Source organism: Nelusetta ayraudi, unplaced genomic scaffold, assembly GCF_046127955.1.
Source record: "Nelusetta ayraudi isolate G7.1 ecotype Tasmania unplaced genomic scaffold, CSIRO-AGI_Nayr_v1 ptg000060l, whole genome shotgun sequence".
NCBI lineage: Eukaryota > Metazoa > Chordata > Actinopteri > Tetraodontiformes > Monacanthidae > Nelusetta > Nelusetta ayraudi.
Genome location: NW_027466110.1, coordinates 5168315 through 5184406, shown reverse-complemented (window position 1 = coordinate 5184406; position 16092 = coordinate 5168315). Strand labels below are relative to the sequence as shown.

The window sequence follows — 16092 nt, the reverse complement described above, 5'->3', positions numbered from 1 at the left end:
TCTCTCTCCTTTCATTCCCAGGCCAATTGGGGGGGGGGGGGTCCTTTCCTCCGCTCTTACGGGCGGGATTTGTTTTTTTTTATTCTTTTCCAGCTCCAAAAGTTCCTCGCACAACACATCCACCTGATAGAGCAGCAGCAGCATCAGCTGGTCACATGACGCCACCACTCAAAATAGAGGTGGGGGGGGGGACTAGAACTAGTCACTCAGGGGTCCTTTAAAATGAACACACTTTCAGGAGTCCTCCCCTCACAACTGAAGCCACGGCCCAGCCTTGACCCTGCCCCCCCACCCCCTTACCAGTCCTGGATGAGGTGGGGGGAGGGGGGGGTGGCATCCATTTTGGTGGGAGGGGGACACCCCCCCTTGCCCCCTTTGCCTTTACAGATCTGCTGACAGACCTCACAGGAGCAGCAGGAGAAGAAGTTTGTAGCAAGAAAGTGAGAAAGTGCCACCCTTCAAACTTTCCATTGCCGTGCAGGGGATTCTATTTTCTCTCTCTCTCTCTCTCTCTCTCTCTCTCGCTCTCTCTCGCTCTCTCTCGCTCTCTCTCTCCCTCAACAAAGATTTATACATATTTATACATGCCCAAACACTGATAGGAAGGTGCCGGGGAAGTTTAAAAAAAAGAGGTAGAAGAAGAAAATCTTGGAATTGCAGAGGTAAACTATATGTAAATGCCATAAAGTAATAGACTTGTAGTGCAAATCACACCATTTTATCTTTAATTTTGCTTTCGTGCCCTCCTCCCCTCCTCCCCCACCCCTCCCCCCTTACCCGCACCCCCAACCACCCCCCCTCCTCCTCCACCCCCCACCGCCATCCTCTTTCCTCTGGCTTAAAGGTGCATCAGAGATATGCATTTAAGCATATTCAGAACACGGGGCGTGAAATTAAATGTGTGGCAGAGTGAGAAAAATATACAGACGCCGGAGATGCCTTAAAAATAGTCATTTATGCAGATGGAGAGGAGTGAAATCATTTGCAATGGGATGACCCTCTCTCCGAGCATTTCTCCCCTCACTGTTCTTGCCCTAATCTCGCGCTGTATCTTCATTTTTCATTGAACTCGCCAGTTTGCCGCTAAGCAGCCTTGTAGATAAGGCAAAGTGCTAAAAGGAGACGACAGAAGGAGCTCAGTGGGCCCGTTTCTATTGCACTTTCACCCAAGGCAATGGGCAGAATTTAACGGATTCCTTCCAACATATGTTTTTGCCAGATAAGTAAACAGTGTGTGTCGGAAATGAAAAAAAAAAAAAAAAAAAAAGCATTTGCAATTTAATGACATTACAGCTCCCAGCTTAGCCCGCCGTGCTGCGAGGCGAGGAGCAGAGAAAGGGGAGAGCGGAAGAATGGAACCGGGTGTCATCAGTGTGTTTTTTTTTCCTCCCTCCTCTCTTTCTCCCTCGCAAGAAGCAGCGCCGAATTCTTCTTATTCTTTTCAGAACCACCCCCCCACCACCACCACCACACACACACACACACACACACACACACCCCTTCCCTTGCTATTTTGTTCTGTCGGCCGTACTTTTGCTCCCCTTTTGTCAGAATGAAATTATCTATTATTTTATTCTTTTGGAGGTGGGGTGGGGGGTCCTGCTGTCCTGCTGTTCTGCTGTCCTTCTGCCATCCTTCCATCCTTCCCTTCTCCCACCATCTGATTCCCGCAGCTAAAAACACACCTAGCCCACCCCCACCCCCCTCTCTCTCCTAGCTCCCCCCACCCTCACCCCACTCACCCGCCCTTTTGTCTGGCTCCGTCAAAGTGCAATAGACGCTTGGCACGGCGAAGGGGGTTCAGCACAAGCCTCCATGTTGCTCAGGACCCACCAGCGCTAAGTGATGAGCCGCAGACAGAGAGGGGGTCTCGGCTCCCATCCATTCATCCTTATGCGAAACTCACTGATTTTTCTGCACCCCCCCGCCCCCTCCCCTCCTCGCCCCCCCCCTGCCGGCGGTCGGGCGGCTGCCTTATTATAGAAGGCTAATTGTGCAGGAAAGCAGATTATGAGAGCGGTGGGATGTACTCCTTGACCATGCGCTAATGTGATGACAAGTTTTTTTTTATTTTCCTTTTTTTTTGGGGGGGGGGGGGGGCCTCTGAGCGAGACAGCGTCGCACGCCAGGGCACTTTTGGCAGCCGCCGTAATCTGCCCCCGGTGTTAAGTCGGCAAACCGGCTTGTTTGAGTATGGATCAATCGCTCGCTCATTATTTTCTCTCTCTCTCTGTGAGAGAGAGAGAGAGAGAGAGAGAGAGAGAGAGAGAGAGAGAGAGAGAGAGAAAGCTCTTACATTCGAGCCGCTTTTTTTCTCTCCCCCTGCTGTTGATCTCTCATTAAGCACGCTATGGAAATGCACCGGCAATCCCTGTGTAAGGGATACGTCACCCCTCCCCCCGCCCCTCTCCCCCCGACTCCCCTACCCCTGGGGGGGCGGAGGGGGCTTGCACGAGCATGTCAAAGGAGGAGAAGGGGGCAGGAAATTTGGGTCAGTCGCCTTCGCCAAAAACTTGAATTTCAGGTTTTTTTTTTCCTTTTTCTCGCTTCGAGCCCTCCTGCTCAGCTATTCTCTCCTAATGTGTTTTTGTTTGGTGATGTTATGTTTTAAATGTCAGCCCCGGAGCAGTCCAGCAATTTAGGTGAAACACACACATACACACACACACGCACACACACACACACACACACACACACACAAAAGGCCCTGTCTCAGTGTTACTTGCTAGCGTTCATGTTACCTCGGTAATCGCCGCTGGCTGCAACATTACACACACTCCATTCAGCCCGGCTGCTCCAGCACCTCTGAGTGTGTGTATGGGCCGAGCAGGTACTGGGATAGCTGGGGGAGAGGGGGTGGGCTTCAGAAAGCAGGCGATGATATTACAAGCGGACCGGCGACGACGTCAACGTCTGATTCGCAAAGCGTCGCTACGAGCTAACCGCGGCTAACGCAAACTTATCTAACCCGAGTCGAGGGCGGGTGGGGGGGGCTGGTGACATGTGACACTCGGGGGGGCCTCGTGGATTCAATTGGCTGTCAGGACGCATTGTGCATCAAATTAAGGAAGTGGTGGTGGTGGTGGGGGGTTGGAGGGGGGCAGTATTTCAGCTGTTTACTCATTTCTTACACACACACACACACACGCGCACGCTAGCTCGCTAGCTCGTTCGCACGCGCGTCCCGACATCCAACAATTCATGGCACTCAGGCGTCTGTTTGCCCTGACAAGAGATGGTGACGCGCAGCGGCGGCGTGAGGAATGGAGCATTCTGCCATATTTGGCTGCGGCTGCGCGCTGAATGACGCAACAGGAAAGTGAACCTGACAGCAAGCGCATTTCCTTTTGCGCCCTACATACATAAATCTGTTATTATTGCCCCCCCCCCCCATCCCCTCATCCCCTCTATGTTGGTGATATGTGTATTTTTACACCTGTCTGCACTTGTATCAAAGTGCAAGGGGTGGTGGTGGGGGGGGGGGAGTAGGGGTGGGGGGGTTCTGGCTTTTTAAGACATTCAAGTTCATTTGTGCCTCCTGCGAGAGTTTGTATGGGTGCCATCTCCCCCCCCCCCGGGGAAGAATGGCACACACACACACAAAACACACACACACACACACACACACACACACACACACACACACACACACACACACACACACATCTATTCCCAGGTTTCATCCAAGGACTGTCAAGGGCCACTGTTCCACTTGACCCATTTAATTCCTCGTACAAACAAACAAACTGCGGCCTCTTCCACGTTTTCCAATGCTGCAAAGTTCCAACACTTTTTCAAGGCGGATGCGTCACATTTAGCCGCCGCGTAGCCGCCACGCGCGTTCCTTTTGCGGCTATTGTGCAACTTTTTAAAAATGCCGCCCGATAACTTCACTATAGCTGCACGCTAGCGATGCGTTTTGTTTTTTTTTTCCCTCGAATAGAAATTAACAAACAAACCAATAAATGAATAAATATTCGAAGAAAAAAAAAAACGGCAGTCCTACATGTTGTAGCGATAAAGGAAACATCAAGAGAGCAGGACCTCTCGCTGGCTCTGAAAAAAAAAAACGGAGGGAGACAACAGATGTCTCTCTGTCTGCAGGTACTTCAGCGGCTCCTAGCCTTGCAACATTTTTTTTTTTTTGTTGGCAGCGCGGCGAGAGTGAAGGCCAGGCTTTTGATTGCCTCCCCTGTTTCGCATCCTCCTTTATAGACCCCCAGCACACCCCCTTTTTTTCTTCCCACACACACACGCACACACACGAGAGCAAACAAAGCAAGTGTAAATACAATGCTGGAAAGCCATTACCTTCGGCGTAACCATTTTTTTCCACAAGAGAACGGGGAGAATTTCCATGGCACGGTGCGACTAGACACTGCCTGCATGATGTGGCCAGAGAGCACCAGTGGCACCAGGACCCCGCCGTTTGATGTGTGCCAGGAGCGTCCATAATAGATTGGTTCTGTGGTGCCCTCGCATCACGTCCCAATTACCAGGATGAAGCTAAGGTCCCGGTCATCAGTAGAACTAATGGCACGTTTCAGGAGTCAGCAGCATTTTTTTCTCTCACACAGATTAAAGAAGATGTTCCTTTTTCTCTTTAGCAAGAGTCGGATTTTCTGTTGAATACGATAAGGTGCCCCCCACCCCCCATCCCCAAGCCCCCCTCCCTTGCAGGTTACCGCTTTGCCGTCATCGAGGTACTCGCATCCTTCACGTCGTCATTACCGAGACGTCTGTACGGCTGTTTCAGTGCATTACGGCGTGGCAGCAGACTGCGGCAGGGAAAACCAATTGGACAGCCGCGGACGTGGCCTTGTTGTGGGCTGCGTTAAACACAACCACACCTGACATTGTCAAAGTCAGAGACACACAACAGCTGTAAAGAAAACTGCCTTGTGCAATTTGGCCCCGTAGAGGAGCCATATCATAGGCTTTTTTTTTTCAGATTTGTTACCGTTCGTATATTTTTAACGTATTGTTCTTCCTGGCCTCCTCTGTAGCAGCTTTTCATGATTAATCATCCAAGACATTCTATGGATGTGCCAAAAGCAGCATATTTAGCCCTGCATTTACAGCCTGGTGCAAAAATAGTTCAGTTTTAGCTTCTTGCTAATGGGGGACGTTTTGTTGGACTTTGAGCATATTAGTGGTATTCCAGTCAAGACCGCATGACCGACCGAGACCAAGACATGATCAAGACTGGAGAGTATCGAGACCGAGACAAGACCGAGACTTTATATATCAAAGAAAAATCGCAACAAAACTCAAGTTTGCTTCTACATCAATGGAACAGCAACATTTCTTTTCAGCAAGGTGTCTTTTGATAATTCTCTACATTTTTCTGCTAAACCAGCGATTTTGAATTACTTTGAAAAATACAACTTTGCTTTAGAAAATGAAAAAGTAAATGACCCAAGAATAAGAGGGCAGGGTGTCACTCTAGGTGTCACCGACAGAGACAAACAGCAGCTGGATTCTTCCGCTCTGTTTTAGAGATTGGTCTTGTCCTCAAGACCAATCTCCAGTGCTCCAACACAACAAACAAGAAGAGACATTTCAAGACACACTGGTGACCAGACACAGTCAGGCCCTCGCCCCCACCAAACAGCACATTTAGCCCTGTGTTTACAGCCTCTATCACAAATGCTTTCTTTACCTTCTTCAGAAACAAACAACCTGAAACTCTACTTTGATTCCCATAAACAGAGTGGTTGCGAGATATTGTCTCATGCTTTTGGTTGGAGGAGTCCTGTGGCATCACAAAGGGCTCATTTCTCCTAAAAGTGTTTCAGCGCACACTTCTTGCAAAGTGAAGCGAGCAGAGGAGCGTTCCTTTATCTGGGCTTTTCTCCTTTTTAGGAGGCAGTAAATTTCTCACAGTATGAGACCATTAAGAAAAATGTAACGCAAACACAATGACGAGCCGTCACCCATTGAGAGAGACAATGCGTGCGCGCTTTAACACACTGAACGCGTTTCACAGCGGTGCGCAACGCGCACAAAGACGAGCTGCAACAGCAACACATCATCCAGCCATCATCCGCGCATTACAACAAAACTGTGGGATTTGGCTGCAACATCACAATGCAATGGGTGTGAATCCCAAATCAAGCTTCGCACATCCTAATCCTGTTAAAATGTAATAAATAATCCCGGCAAATGAACGTTGGCAACATTTCATTTTAATAAGTTCTTGTAAAATTGAGTGAGAGGGAGACGGAGGCAGGCAGGCAGGCAGGCAGGCAGCAGACACGCAGAGGGGAAATTGATGGCATTACAGCTCACTCACTTCGAGTGTGGCTGTGAGTGTGCAGGAGGAAATCATTCCTTCTCATTAAAGGTGCAATTCTGGAGCCCCCAGATCTTTGTTGTAATAACTGGGGGGGAATAATCTCCTTTATTGATAGGCACATGTAGCGGAAAGTATGCCAACTGACAGGTACTTATCTTTCGCCTGTGTCCTGTGTTAAAGAAAGATATAATTCTTTGTGACTGCCCCTCGGGGCATCGGCTCTTCAACTTCATTATTTCTACTTATGATAGATATATTTTTCCTTGAAAACCTGGGAATTAATGGGAGAGCCAGCAATCTCTGCCAGCGGTCATTTGGAAATGGAACAAAAAATGTCATGTCAGTTTAAAGGGAATTTTTTTTTTTTAAGGCTGCTCGCTGACATTATCCTAATTTATTGATGGATTCACACAGTAATCCTGTGCCTCGTGTTTTGGTTTATTAATGCAGTGAATTCAGCGACTACCTAGCAGCTATACAGGGTCTTTTAAAACAGCCTAATCTCGGCCAAAAATTCAATTGTGTTGCAAAACATGCACCTTTTTTTCCCCCCCGTCCTTAAATATGCATGTGCTTGTACATAGTGTTCTCGTACTGAATATTCAAAACAGCCCTCATAAAGAATATGAAATGATGTTGAGTCTATTAGTGCAGTGAGTTTGTTCTGACAGCAGTGGGAGCTTTGGAGTCGGACGGAGCTCAGAGCTGCTGCTTGTGTTTTCTGAAATTGACAGCTACAAAACTCTCATGGGGGCTTTAATGACTCCTTTGGGGCGGCCGCAGATTATTGAGAGATTATAGTTCAAACGCACTCAGGGGAATTTTTCACATTTTGGTGAGGTATGGATTTCCATTGTGAATTTACACTCTATACTTGAACCTTCCGATGATCCTAGTCTCTATAATGCTTCAAAGGTTACACAGATACAAATGCTTATTGAGGAAATATTTGAAAATAATAAAGTTTCTGTGAATTCATGTTATATTATATATATTTGATATATATTTGAGCAATAAAAGAGCAATAAAAATCTCTTGATCATAAAAACTACCAGCGTCTTATCCTTACCCAACAAATTCAGTGGTATATTATATCTTGACATCACAGGGGTAACTGTAATTCTGTTCCTATTTTTCAAATAAATTTTCTTTTTTGCAGGAATTTGAAAAATGTGCCCCTTTCGCTAAACAACAAATTAATTAACAAAGAAATGATTTATCCTACAAAGTGTCAGTGGTAATTATGAGGCTGCTTAGACTTCATTTACTTTGAATATTGTAATATTTCATCTTTTGACTGAAATTATAAGCAGATGTGTGGGATCTGTTGCTATCACAGCTGTTTGATTCCCTGCAGCGCCTGCAGAAATTCAGGTATTTCAAGCACCGGCACATGAGTAAAAAAAAAAAAAAAAAGAAAGAAAAAAGATAGACTATTAATACCACATAATTGCTGAGATCCCTTATAGACAGTCTGAATCTCACCCGCCAAACTACCAATTCCCCTCAACTCCCGCGCTCTAAACTCCAACGGGGAACCGCCGACCTTTCTGCATTTTTTTGTTCCGTTAGACAAACTTGGACTTCTTAGGAGGCGAGTCGAATATCAGAGAGTGTGTGTGCCATGTTTAGGGGTGGGCTGTACAGTACACAGACTTTTCTCATTACCGCCGGTGACCTTGGGCACAGCGACATGTTCAGGTTTTGAGGCTTTGATTATCCGCGTTGAGGTGTTGCGGAAAAGGTGCAATGCAAGATAATTTTTTGGCATTTCTTTCCCCTCCTGGGAGCACAGAGAAATGCGGAATACAGCGGTTGGTATTCCGGAGATTACAGGTAATGTGGCACACAGCCTTCATAAACATTCTTGACCCGACCTGATGATGGAGATATTGCTTCAGGAGAGACTTTTCACACTTTGATTTGCCCAAAATGAGCTGGAGAAGTCAGTGATCAGACTCTTTGAGGTTGCTCACAGAGGAGCCAGCACAGGCTGTATATCTCACGCGCACGCACGCGCGCGCTTGCACACGCACACATACACACACTATGACAACCAGGTGAGCAAGAAGCAAGACTCCTGCAAACAAACGGGGGGAAATATATCCTCAAAGAGATGATATTGATGTATTATTCATGTCTCAGAGGGGGAGAAAAAATACCAAAAATGATCCATCTCGAGCCATTGAAGCCAGGTGATAATCCACACGCTGGTGGGGCAGCCCCGGGCGACTCAGGGATGAGGAAACCATTGTACATCCCTCTAAGGTCAACATGGTTGAACCGGTGATACATATGTATGTTAATTTGCCTAATCTCACTTCTACAAATGTCTTACAGGCACATAAAGGGTTTAACACTAAGACATAATGATATCAGGGCATCAGACGGGTGAGGGGTGGGGGTGGGGGAGGGGTAGGGGGGTGGCTTATGAAAACATGAGGCAGCCACAGCTCTAAATCTTCTTGCAGGAACCTCTGCAATGGCTGTCAGCGTTTAGCTATAAATACTGGGGGGAAGAATTTAAATTCTAATTATTAAAACATGCCCTTTATTCATTTTATTTGTATGTTTCTGATCCAAAATGCGTTTATATACGTTTTCCAGAGTCCGTCCTTTATTTCTATCTCGGGTCAACGCGTGAAGAGCTGAGCGCCGCTGTCCCGTCAGTCGCAAGCTCGGTTTAAGATGGACTCAGTAGAAGGAGAAATGAATAAACACGCTGCTGCTTCTTCTCCTCAGCAGCGCCGGCAATAAAAGTAATGGAGGCATTGTGTTTAAACTGATCTGTGGTGCCGGCCTGCCACTGTCTATGAGTGGCACTATAACAGACAAATAATGGCTTCTCCTCTCAACAGGTTTGGTTTGAGTGCGTTCATCGGGGGCCGAATTAATCATGTTGTGTGAACAAACTGCTCGAGATGAGCCGCCGTTTGGTTTTTTCGAGTGCTCACATTCTTCTACACCGCCGCCGGAGTTTCCACCACCAGGGCCAAATCTCTCAGCAGCCTCCATCTGTGCCCATCCACTGCTACTGAACGACATCAATAAGCGTGAAGGCCTCATAAGAGATTGAAATAATAAATTTAAAACCATTTCAGGCTTGGATGTGACACCTCTGTGTGATGTCATGAGCCTCTGTTTCTAGCAGTCTGGCACCGTGCAGCACTTTTTCTTCCACACAATCAGCAGATTATCATCAGCTCGCCCTGGGAAACACATTCTGAGATTTCCTGGACTTCATGAGAGTTGAAAAGATTGAATAAGAAAAAAAATGTTTTCTCTCCCACTTCTTCTCCTCTCATAGCTGCATCTCTACCTTTTCTTATTCAGTGCCCATCTTGGACAGGCAGGAAGAAAAAAAAAATAATAGGCTATCTATTCAAAGGGCATTTAGTCCATTTCTTTCTTGGCCGGTAAACCTATTCATCAGTTGTTCGGCCTTGTAGATTGCATTCTAATGCTAATCCAGCGTGTTAAATATCTTTTTGTTCCCCTTTCACTGTTTTGTCATTCAGTTTATCCAGTTTTGGCCACCCATTTTATTTATTTATGCGCCTGCTTCTATTCATGCGCTCATGTATTTTTTATTATGTTGTTTCACTGTCATGCAGTGTCAACTCACTCTATTCAATGTGGGCTACTTGAAGGGCTTGCAGGGACAAAGCGTGTACACATTGCAGCGCTATTCACTCCGGCCAGCTGGATCGGCTGAAAAAAACCCTGTGAAAAGAAATCCTCCACAACGGACACAGAAGAAGTGCACAATGCTAACAGTTTTCCAAATACCACTGATTGCTTTCATCACAATGAAGGAAAGCAGCCGCTTTTGCTGAGCTCCACTTCAACAAACAACACGCTCACAAAACCTCCCAACCCACGTTTTGTTCCCAGACAAAACCCCCTCGACCGCCTAAACGCTCCCAGAGTTGGAAGAGGGGAAGAAAAGTTCTTTCAGCTTTCTTCCCCTTTTCCTCGAGAAAGAAAAATATAATAATAAAAAGGGCAACGAGAGAGTGAGAGGAGGGGGGGAAGAGGAAGAGACGACCACTAACCTCATGGTGGGAGTTCTTTTGTCGTGACTTGACGACCTTCTTGGAGTTTTGCATCTGACTCTGACCTGAATTTTATTTTATTTTGACAACATTAACGTCACATTTTAATTAACAACCCATTGAATTGTACATTTAAATTGCGACATAAAGATAACTGTCATTTGAAAATATTTACCTAACTTCAAAAAACACGTCACATGTTCAGCACCACTTCCTATATAAACAGCTCTCACGTTGCTTGGATTGCTATTGTTATTATAATATTTTTAAATTTTGATTAAAAAAAAAAAAAAAAAAACATCAGGTCAATTGCGCGTTACATTCTGGACAAGGGAAGAAGTTCCGCGCAAAGAAAGAAAGAAAGACGGGGGTGTTACAATAGAGAGCATAGTGGTGAAAGGGTTTAATTAACCGTGACGGAGATAATTATCCCTGGACTGTCCAAATTAGTTTTGCATAATCGCTGTGATCCTTATGAATTAATCTTTCAGTGTAACCCAAGAAAGTCAGCCGGAGCGTACACTGCACGTCATGGATTTAATATGGATGTTTTCTTCTTTCTTTCTTTCTTTTTTTGCACGCCGGATAAAGCGCAGACACACGCGCGCGCGCGCGCACGCACACACACACACACACACACACACACACACACACACACACACACACACACACACACACACACACACACACACACACACACACCTGCTGCACAGAGATTGGTGCAAAGGCAGCGGACATGCACTCTTTATCAGATTTTAGAAAATAAAAATAAATAAGAAAAAACAAACCTCGCGCACCTTCGGGGGTGAAAAAATGCGCGAATGTTTTTGAGGGGTTTATTTTCTCAGACTTCGGTGGGCGCACAGCGAGCTCAGACACCAGCTTGTCCCGCAGCCTTGTATTCAAGAAGAAGAAGAAGTTTGCTTTATTCCCTCTTGCATGGGAAAAGCAAAACTCAAGAGTAGCACAGTTTTATGTTCCCTCCCATTCACCGCTCAAATTGTGATAAAATAAGCTCTGTGGCTCTTGATTACAATGGGCTGATTTAGATTCCCTCCCCACTGGTGGCATTCAACAGCGCGGACAAAAGCGGCCTTTGCAGGATACCTTACACTTCACCTGGACAGCAGGAGCAGGAAGTGGAGGAGATAAACATCTTGCTCACCTCAATATCAAGAAGAACAGCCGCCATTCCCTGCTTTTCCGTTTGATCCGAATACGCTTTATTGTAGTCCTTTTTTTTTTTCTTTTTTTTTTTTTTTTTGCTCAACAAGTGGACAGGAGATTTAAGTACAGCGGATGTTAAAGAAAACACAAAAACATACAAATATCATAAGAGTTAGTTTAAAAACTGTTTTTTTTTCTTCTTCTTCTTCTTCTCTTACTCTCTCTATAGCTGCTGCTGCTGCTGCACATGATACGAGTGGCGGTTGTCCAACTTCCGTTTGTTATTGAACCGGAACTGTTACTGTTTAATATTTTAGGGGTTAAAGAAAATCAATCCCAACGTCGTTGCGGTGCATTGAAATTGAATATCACCTTCAAAATAAATTACATCCTCTATGTTTCATGTGCAAATATTACAAGTCCCGTCCTCTTTTTTTTTCTCTCTCCATTTATTTTTTAAATCGTCTGGATCACCATAGATTCCACTAAACAATAAATATTACAGACATCTATAAAACGGCTTAAAAACTCAAAATATACACCGGATTCCTAATGAAGTACGCAGGTTCCTGGCCCTATCTCAAACACTAAAGCCTATAACGGCAAATAAACTAGAGTTCATTTTTTTGTTTCAGATTTTTTTTTTTTTTTCTTCTTAAATCTGTACACATTTACAGTCAGTCCGGACGTGACAATCCTCCCTGATCCACGGATAAACAGCCTGAGAGGAAATGCTGTGGTCCTGTGATTGACGCGGTTTTGATTCCAACAGGTTAGTGGAGCAGGTGCAACTCGCAAAAAAATAAAAATAAAAATAAAAACAATAATTAAAAAAAAAAACACTTAAAAAAATCTATTTTTTTCCATAACTGCTCTCAAACAGCTTCCTCTCAAATGTCTATCGTCCTGAAGTCGTGCGAGAGCTGCGCAATAATAGATTAGAGAGTTCTCTAAAATAAGCATCACCTTATATAAAGGCATTAATCAATATACATACACATGTGATATCTGAGACGACGAGCACTTCATCACATGTACAAGTTTGTGCATGCATAACAGGCTAAACCTCTTGCATGAATAGCCGCGTAAGGGTTTTTTCTTCATCATCATCTTCTTCCTTGTTTTGTTGTCCTTGTTGTTCGTTGCCTTTATGTGTTTATTGTTTTGTTTTGTTTTTTTGTTCTTCTTCTCACTGTCTTTCACACGGCGTTCCAAAAGCGGGCCTTATCATAACGCCGCAGCGTAGGCTGGATACGGTTCAAGTTGAGGTTTTCCCATCCCGGGCAGCAGGATGTATGCTAAGGGCGGCTGGAGTCCGGCGGAGGGCCAGCCCGCACAGTTACACGGGATCATGTAGCCCGGGTTCCCAGGGGACGGGTGCGAGTGAGTGTGGCCGTGCGTCCCGCTGCCGCTGCCGGTGAACGCCGTGGCTCCCGCCGGCGGGTAGCCCAGCGGGGACGCGTAAGGGAACGAGGGCGGCGAAAGCTCGGTCATCTTGGATCCCAGGTCGAAAAACGAGTAGGGGTTCGTGGACATGGACGGGTTGAAGAAGACCCGGGCCGCCGCCGCGGCCGCAGCGGCCGCCGCCTTGTCCGGGTTCACCAGGACGGAGTCGGAAAGCACTCCGGAAAGGCCGTTCACCTTGAGCGCGTCGTGCTCCCCGAGGTTGTAGGGCACCGGGAAGGAGAACTTGTCCTTCTTCATCAGAGTCTTGGGCTTCCGCCGCGGTCTGTATTTGTAGTCTGGGTGCTCCTTCATGTGCATCGCCCGCAGCCGCTTGGCTTCGTCGATGAACGGCCTCTTCTCGGACTCGGTGAGAAGTTTCCACTCGGCTCCCAGCCGCTTGCTGATCTCCGAGTTGTGCATCTTCGGGTTCTCCTGAGCCATTTTCCGGCGCTGGGCTCTGGACCAGACCATGAAGGCGTTCATCGGGCGCTTGACGTGATCCATTGGTTTTGACATTTTTTGGCAGAGGGAACTCTGGAAGATATGTGTTACACCCAAAAACACAAATGAGCACGACGGGGGGAGAAAAAAAAAAATCACACACAAACACACACACACACACACAAACACACACACACACACACACACACACGCACACACAATAAAAATCACAACCACTCTTTGAAATAAAAGAATAAAGTTTAACAATCAGACTCGACAGACAACGTACCTTACAGACTTCAGTTCTTCATCCCACCGCTGATTATCTGGTGCAAAGTGCGGACAACAACCTCCTTAAGAGCGCGCAACTTGTGTTTTGTGCTCCATGGTGGCATCCGTGGGGAGGGAAAAAAAAACCGTCTTCAGCTCGTAAAGAAAGCGCCGGCGAGAGGAGAGAGAGGGGGAAAAAACACAACAAAAAAACAAAAACAACAATAATAATAGTGATGATGATGGTGATGATGATGATGATGATAATACGCCGTCCTGTTCCCCCTCCTGTCGTCGCTCGGGACTGTCAAACACTCCGCTGCCGCGTTTCACACAAGTGGATGACAAGTCCCGCTCGCTCCATGTGAAATACGCGATTGTGTGTGTGTGGCAGGTAGTGAAAGTGCCGCTCGCGCATGCGCAGATGGCGATGGGGTGGAGGGGGGTGAGGGAGGGAGCGAGCGAGCGAGCGAGCGCGCTGACAGCTCGACGACTTCAGTCGGCGGAGGGCGGGAGGAGGAGGAAGAGGAGGAAGGGGAGGAGGAGGAGGAGCGGAGGAGGGAGAAATCCCACTCTGTTCAAAGAGGAAACGTTTTGTGTGCGATCCTCTGTCATAATTACGCCACTCTTCTCCACTTTAGGCGACCTCGGTGTTGTTGTCGCTGCTGCTGTTTTTGTTGTTGTTGTTGGACTCATTAGTGTCACATGACGACGGAATGACGATGGAAAAGCGTTGTTGTTTTCTTCTGATGATGATGATGATGATGATGATGATGATGATGATGATGATGATGATGATGATGATGAGAAGGAGGAGGAGGAGGAGGAGGAGGAGGAGGAGAAGCTCGTTCAATGTCGCTGTGGTTCAGAGGAGGCACCTGAAGCACCTTCTTCTAATTTAAGGGACAATTATACTGAACGGAGGTGGCAGCGTTCGAACAGGTGCGCACTGCCTTTGCTGCGAAGTTGTGAGTCTGAGCGACAGAAGCAACTCTCACTTATTACAGGCCCCAGCAATATAATTACACGCCTAATCGCCCCCTTTTTTCCCACCACCACCACCTTCTGTTTCATTTGTTTAAGTGACAATCACAGCAAGACCCCCCCCCCCCTTCCACACACACACACACACACACACACACACACACACACACACACACACACCGTCCCTTCCCTCCCTCTCACCTTTCATCCTCTTCGGTACCACCCATGAGGACGGTGTGTGTGTGTGTGTGTGTGTGTGTGTGTGTGTGTGTGTGTGTGTGTGTGCATTGAGCGGGAGCTAAATAATATCTCCTTTAATTTTCTGATATTTTTGCAATTGTGGTAAATAAACGCTCAGGAGGTCTGAAGTGTTTCAAATCGAGCTCGGCGAAATTAAATATCGCACACACGCACGCACGCACGCACACACGCACGCACGCGCAAGACCCGTTTTCACTTCTTCTTTTTTCTTTTTTACTTCAAAGGATCCTCCCAAGGGCAGCGAGTCACAACTGGAATTAGGTTGTCGAATATTCAAGTAAGCAATTACAGTTATCTGCGGGACTTGTTGAGCAAATTTGCGGGTTTAAGTGGTTTGTTCTCGCACCCTCGCCGTTGTGAATGATTATAATGTGCACAAAAAGGAAACAGGGATGTGGCTGAATCGAATAATATTATGAAAGGCGAATTAAGAGCAGGTCGAGCTATTTTTTTTAAATAAGGGTGTAAATGGATGTCGAATTTAATTCAACATAAGCAGCCCTTGTTATTTTTTTTCATTGCACGGTGTAGTGTAATCACAATTTACACAATTTATTATTACTTACAACTTATTATGAACCTATTATTTGGGCAGTGTTGATGTTTTTTATTATTATTTCAACATGTTAATAAATTATATTAAAATGAAAATAATAAATAAATAATTAAATATATATGGTATTTGATTATTTTTAATTTAATTCAATTTTACTTTATTTGACATGTGTGAATGTGAGAAAAGACCATTCCCCCTATATTGCCATTAAAGTGGTGCTCAGCTCCGCAAAAGATGCGCTCTTGGTCGGGGTGAGGAGGATGGCCGCACGTCGAGCCTGCGGGACCGTCTCCAAATTTCTGTTAACAGGGATTAAGAAGGAACAAGAGTCCTTTCTTTTCTCTTCTTGTGAGGTATCGCTGCGTTGTGCAGAGCTCAGGGGGGGGGGGGGAGCCGACAAGGTGAGGATGAGGACCAGCAGCAGCAGCAGCAGCAGGTCGCTGCTGCTGCTGCTGCTGCTGCTGCTGCTGCTGCTGCTGCATCTCTCATCGCCGCGCACCTCTTTATTGTCGCCTTGTCATTCCGCTGGATAACATTACTGCAGTCAAGCGCTCCGCTCGGCTCCCGCAGCCACGGGAGCACAAACGGGGCAAAATTGATAGGAATTATATAGA

General features: G+C 46.3%; 2 protein-coding genes across 2 annotated transcripts in view; one reads left to right on the top strand and one right to left on the bottom strand.

Moving 5' to 3' along the window:
* The window catches only part of dnajc3a (DnaJ (Hsp40) homolog, subfamily C, member 3a), a 168732-nt gene that overhangs the window by 63378 nt on the left and 89262 nt on the right, over window positions 1–16092 (top strand). The gene's annotated exons all lie outside the window — the stretch shown is intronic.
* On the bottom strand, window positions 10407–14071 carry sox21b (SRY-box transcription factor 21b). The gene is made up of 2 exons (XM_076040021.1): window positions 13697–14071; window positions 10407–13500 (listed from the first exon to the last, which is right to left on the bottom strand). The coding sequence occupies exon 2, from the start codon at window positions 13480–13482 to the stop codon at window positions 12748–12750; it is 735 nt and encodes a 244-aa protein (XP_075896136.1). The 5' UTR covers window positions 13483–13500; window positions 13697–14071; the 3' UTR covers window positions 10407–12747.

What these genes read in the sequence shown, in the direction of transcription:
- sox21b (XM_076040021.1), bottom strand. Translation starts at nt 13,482, where the DNA reads ATGTCAAAACCAATGGATCACGTCAAGCGCCCGATGAACGCCTTCATG.